Source organism: Canis lupus, chromosome 7 (assembly GCF_003254725.2).
Source record: "Canis lupus dingo isolate Sandy chromosome 7, ASM325472v2, whole genome shotgun sequence".
Classification (NCBI taxonomy): domain Eukaryota; kingdom Metazoa; phylum Chordata; class Mammalia; order Carnivora; family Canidae; genus Canis; species Canis lupus.
In genome coordinates, this window is record NC_064249.1 from 27,272,798 (window position 1) to 27,278,797 (window position 6,000).

Here is a 6,000-nt window from a genome sequence, read left to right on the forward strand (position 1 = left end):
TTTTCTCTTTCTTTGTTTTAGATTTATTTATTTATTTTAGAGAGAAAGCATGCACGCAAGCGAGGGGAGGTGCATTAGGAGTGGGAGGGAGAGTATTTCAAGCAGACTCTGAGCTGACCATGGAACCCAATGCAAGGCTTGGTCCCATGACCCTGAGATCAGGACCTGAGCTGAAATGAAGAGTTGGATGCTTAAACGACTGAGCCACCCAGGTGCCCTACTACTATATTTTCAATCACTTTCTCTTTATTGGCTCCTTCCCATCAGGAATTAAAATATTGAAGATAATTTTAAAAGCCAAACAAAACTCCCTTTCAACCCATATCCCTTCTAGCCTTGTCTTTCTCTGTCCTAGTTCAACTGTATGAAAAATCACATACTGGTAGCCTCTGTTTTCTCACTGGACTCCTAACTCACTGTTGTCTCAATGTTGCACACTAAAAACATAGCAAAGAAACAAGAACATGCATATTAAAGGCACCAATAAACTCTGGTGGCCAAAGCTAATTTCTACTTCTTTTTTAAAAAAGTGTCTTTCTTAGCTGTTCTTAGTTGTCGCCTTCCCTGAGGCAGCTGCTGTGCTTTCTCAGTGTCCTGCTTTTCTAACATAGAACCATTCACACTGCAGTGTAATGTCTTTACAGTCTTTATCACCAGACTGTAAGGAGGGCAGGGTCCCTGTCCATCTTGTCCCCTCCTGGTAGAGGGACATTATACATACTGGTACTTGTCAAATAAGGAAAAATTAATACTATTACTGCATTAAAAATTATTTATTCATGAGAGACACACACACAGAGAGAGAGAGAGAGAGAGAGCCAGAGACATAAGCAGAGACATAGGCAGAGGGAGAAGCAGGCTCCATGCAGGGAGTCTGATGTGAGACTCGATCCCAGGATCACGCCCTGAACCAAACAAAGGCAGATGCTCAACTGCTGAGCCAGCCAGGTGTCCCTATCACTGCATTTTCGAGAAATAAATAGTATATAGATGTTGAGAGAAACTACATCAACATTTATTATTATTATCATTCTGAATATAGTTGACACACAGTGTCACATTAGTTTCAGATGTACAACATACATAAAAATTTTAATAGTGGGGACCCACGGATATTGATATTATATTTAATTTGTATTTTTCCTTTTGTTTAGTGCAATTATTATTTTCTTTTTTATTATATTTTAAAGATTTATTCATTTATTTTAGAGAGAGAGTGAACTTGTGTGAATGAGGAAAGGGACAGCGAGAGAATCTTTTTTTTTTTTTAAGATTTTATTTATTTATTCACGAGGGACACACAGAGAGAGAGAGAGGCAGAGGGAGAAGCAGGCTCCATGCAGGGAGCTCGATGTGGGACTCGATTCCCCAACTCCAGGATTACGCCCTGGGGAAGGCAGGCGCTAAACCGTTGAGCCATCCAGGTGTCCCAGAGTAAGGAATCTATAAGCAGATTCCTCAATGAACCTGGAGCCTGATGCAGGGCTCCATCTCATGGCCCATGGGATCACAACCTGAACTGAAACCAAGAGTTCATTGCTCAACTGATTGAGCCAGCTGGGTGCCTCCCTTTATACTTTTTAGAGAGAGAGAGAGAGAGAGAGAGAGGGAGGGAGAACGTGTGTCTCCATGAGCGTTTGCACTTGCTGACACCAGTGGGAGGGCAAAGGGAGAGGAAGAGAAAGAATCTTAAGCAGGCTCCATCCCTACATTGGGCTTGTTTCATGATGCTAAGATCATGATCTGAGCTGAAATTGAGAGTCAGATGCTTAACCAACTGAGCCACCCAAGCATCCTATTTTCTTTCTTTTTTTAACTCAATATTATTTTCTAAAATTTATCTATATTACTTTAGCATGGGAGAAGAAAACCAAATCAACTGTGGGGCCAAATAGCAGAAGGTACACAAACCAGACCCAATGTTTTCTTTCCACATTGACATTTGGTGGCTGAATCAGGTTTACAGTACAACAGAAGAAACTACCCCCCACCCCCATACTATAATCCTAATCCTATAATACTATAATCCCAGGGCTGTGATCATATCTGCTTACATACATTTGCTTATTCTGTTTTCTTCACCATCTATCAAAGACTGGCAAATGCCACTTTCTCCGTGAAGGCTTCCCTCATTCATACCAGTTTGAAGTACTCTTCTAGCATGAACTCCACTGAATGTTGCTTTTCTCTTACCCCTGACGCATCCAGTACTTAGACTTCCTACCTTCTGATACTTTACACCCCACCACTGGGACAGATCCCTAGGTCCCTGCTGGACATCCTGCTATTCCCAGTTACCAGGACCAATCCTAGCCAGCAGGTGGTATTTAGCCACTCCCAGTCCTTACTTCTGTTGCTTAAGTCACTCTAGAGCTGGCCTAGCTCCAAGAATAACCTCCCAGGAGGTACACTGCACTCCTTCAAAGGATTGTTCAGTGCCTTGGTTCTTTTTATTCTGATAATGTGAGGGTTATCCAACCCCCCACCTGACCTTTCAGGGTCTGGTTTCTTGCCTCACTCCTGCCAATTCTCCTCTCAAAGACTTGAATAATGCCTGGGGGCTGGAGCTCTGCTCCTAATGCCAACTTCCATCTTTCCAAAAGTGTCATCTGCTTCATACTCACCAGTGCCATTTGGCTTAACCTATGTGACATTGTTAGTCTCCTAATGTCCGTGGTCTAGAAATAATTGTAACTTCCAATACTGTGTTTGTGTATCAGACTTATCTCTTCCTTTCCTCCCCTTTCCCACTGTCCCTGCCCTGCCTACTCTCCAGGTTTATCACCTGTCATACTGCATCCTGCACAGTGTTAGCACTGTACACAAGCCTGTGTTGTTGAAGTGAGCTGCTTTTTTATGTGATCAACAAGGTAGGCTGAAGCCACCATGCCTGAGCAGGGACAAAGCAGACAGCCAGATTACGATGGATAGAAATGGGAAGTAACAAGTTACCCACAGTAAACTTCCATAGTCCCCCAATGTCGTTACTTCTTTCAAAGCAGGTGGGCTCCAGGTCCTCGTCCAAGCAGCACTTGATGGAGGACAGGCCACTCACACCAGCTCCAATCACAGCAACTCGCCTGGCCATGGCACTCTGTTAGAGAGGAAGGTTGGGCTAAGCTTCTTTATATGACAAGACTAGAAGGAACCTTCTGTTATAGGACTTAACTTTTAGAGTGGTATAAACACCCTCTTTTAGCTGAGGCAGATTCACATTTTGGTTAAAAATGAGGGCTCTGAAATCAGACTGTTTTGGTTGAAGTCTTACCATCACTTATTAGTAGTGTGACCTCAGGCTAGCTGCTTATCATCTCTGGGCCTTGGTTTTCATTTTAGTACAATGGGAATGGAAATAATAATAATATCTCTTAAATATTTGTTACAAAATTAAATGATTGATATGTTGGAAGGATTATAGAAGTGTGTCTCCTACATAGTAAGTGCTCACTTGAATTTAGTTCTACTATAGTCAGGCCCTTGATCCCCTTGAGATTTTGTTTACTTTAAAATGTTTTATTTTATTTTTTTATTATTATTTTTTAAGTAGGCTTCGTGCCCAACGTGGGGCTTGAACTCATGATCCTGAGATTAAGAGTCACATGCTCTACTGACTGAGCAAGCTAGGTGCCCCTTGGGACTTTAGATACCCTAGGAATAAAAGAGCCCTTTGCTGCCACCTAGTGCTTCTGGACCCTAAGAACCGCAGCTAGCAAAAATGTTAGTTCCTATTCAAAGCCTCTAGAGTCTTCAAGAATAGCTGGTCATGGGTCATCTCCTGCCATGCAACAAAGATATTACATGAATTAAGGGCGGTTCTTAATCTTGCATCGAGGCAAGATAGACTGACCATAATATAGAACAAAGTCCCCAAGGAATGTTCCATGGAACATTCTAGATGAGATCTTAGGGAAATGGGGATGTATTTGTCCGTAGAGCCTGGAAGAAGTACGTGTCACAGGGATTCATAACCAGTTTTTCTTGATATTACAATTTGGATTTCTGCAAACATCAACATAGCTATTGTATTGACAGATGTGTTAACTACTCAATTCTAGCAAATCAGCTATGTTGAAGAATTGTTTGAGTTTTAGATGAAGTGACATTACTTATACAAAAGTGCCCAGCACCAAATATTTCTCGGTGTTCATTCCCTACCTCCCTAATTTTCTCTTCTCTTTTCCTCCCTTTCCCCTAGAAAAGACAGCTCAAGCAAAAACAGACTGGGAATTCATGCCTCTTAAAATCACACAACATTTCCACATTATAAATTTCTGAGCCAGGGCAGCCATTTAAAAAATATGCTTCGAATCACTGAGGAAAGTCAGTGAGCAAATTGGAAATGGGAAGACCTGGGTTCTAGTTCTACCTCTGCTTCTAACCAGCTGTATAAATTTAAACAAAATTCTTCATTTCCCTGTGAGATTGTTCCCACATTTGTAAGCAGAGGTTTCTAATAGTTTTCTCTTTTCCCCTTCCAGCCCAAGAGAAATGTTTTTATGTCCAAATGGCAAGTATTTGATACCAAAATAGGTGTGAATTGAAAGGTAGGAGAGAGAGTGCAGACTTGAAGGGCTGGGAGGTGGGGACACAAAGTGCATGTAAGCTCTTTATAAACTAGAAAGGGTGCTAGGCCCTCTGTAGACCAAACGTTGCTTATAATAAGTTCCTTGGTAGAGATGAGCTGAACCACTGAATTGGGACTTTTGAACGACATGACAACCCCATCCCATATCTGGCAGACCAGAAAAGGTAGGAACTGTTTTTGAGACATGGAGAGACTTGGGTGATTTCTGAATCATGCGACTGCTCAAAATTTATTTGAGTATGGAATCTCATCTGTTTATATATTTTTTAAGGTTAATTATTTAAAAATTTCTTTATTGGAGTTCAATTTGCCAACATATATCATCTGTGTATATTTCTTATCATCACCCACCAATGCTCTTACTTTGTTAGAGTCTTTCCTATACCCTGCGGAGTGTTTTCTGTTTCCCAGTGCCTGGAGCTACTATCTCCCCCATAAGATGAAATCAGGGGTGAGAAGAGAATTACAGAAAGTGCCACGATTCTATTCTTCTTAACTGCCACCTCGCTTTCAGATGGTTTCTCCCTACAACATAACTTGGTTTCCTTGCAATGCTCTTTTGCTTTCTGACTTTGTCCTCAACTGTTATCTTAACCCTAATCAAGAGGCTCCGGAAGAAGAGATTCACAGTCATTCTTAAGGAATGGGTTCATCAAGAAGAATATTCATCCTCTGCAAAAGCAGTTTCTGGAAACATTTCCCCATTAAAAAAAAAAAAAAAAAAAAAAAAAAAGACAACAGCAAAGAAGAGTCATCCAGGACACTTACCTCGTTGGCACAGAGAAGATACTCTGACAAATGATTTCGCAAAGCAAATAGACAGTGTTTGCCTCAAAAAAAAAAACAAATTTTTTTTTTTTTTTTTTTTCCGAAACTCAAACTTTGTTCTAAGAGGAAAACAAGGGAAAGCTGACTTTGATCAAGTGGCCTCAGCGTGAGACACAGCCGTTCGCCTGCCCCATCCCGGTGACAGCAGAGAGCGTCCCACTCGCTGGGCGTAAAAAGTTGTGCTGCACAGGAGCTGGAAACTTCCGTGATCTCAGGGGAGGGCTAAGTGACGAATTAGAATACGGGCTGTGGATTCGAAGCGCATCAACGACTTCTGCCCCTTTCCCCTCCCTCCTCGACGTCACAGTCCAGGCACAGCCTGAAACTTCGCGGAAGGCTTAAGCGGCTGCCCTTCTCGCGGCGGCCTGCAGAGGGCGCCAAAGCCGCCGCGGCGTCGCAGCCCCTCCCGAAACGGGCGTTCTGCAGGCCAAACTCTCGCATCAGGAGTCTCATTTTATTTTGTTTTATTTTTTATTTATTTATTTTTTAATTTTTATTTATTTATGATAGTCACACACACACACACACACAGAGAAGAGAGAGAGAGAGAGGCAGAGACACAGGCAGAGGGAGAAGCAGGCTCCATG

At 42.1% G+C, this 6,000-nt stretch overlaps 1 protein-coding gene across 10 annotated transcripts in view; it reads right to left on the reverse strand.

Annotated features, from left to right (window-relative positions):
* Positions 1–5,677, reverse strand: part of FMO4 (flavin containing dimethylaniline monoxygenase 4) — a 67,345-nt gene extending 61,668 nt beyond the window's left edge. For 5 of the 10 annotated variants that reach the window (XR_004817606.2, XR_004817604.2, XR_004817605.2 and 2 more), the window contains exons 1-2: positions 5,354–5,666; positions 2,953–3,094 (exon numbers count right to left, since the gene is read on the reverse strand). Coding sequence is in view for 5 of the 10 variants with exons in the window: in XM_035719352.2 (XP_035575245.1) it covers positions 2,953–3,088 (136 nt within the window). In the remaining 5 variants the exon portion in view is untranslated. Of the gene's footprint in view, positions 1–2,952; positions 3,095–5,353 lie in introns of those variants that run through there. The other 5 variants (XM_035719350.2, XM_035719349.2, XM_025430360.3 and 2 more) reach the window with 5 other exon arrangements.
* Positions 5,678–6,000: the final 323 nt, after the last annotated feature.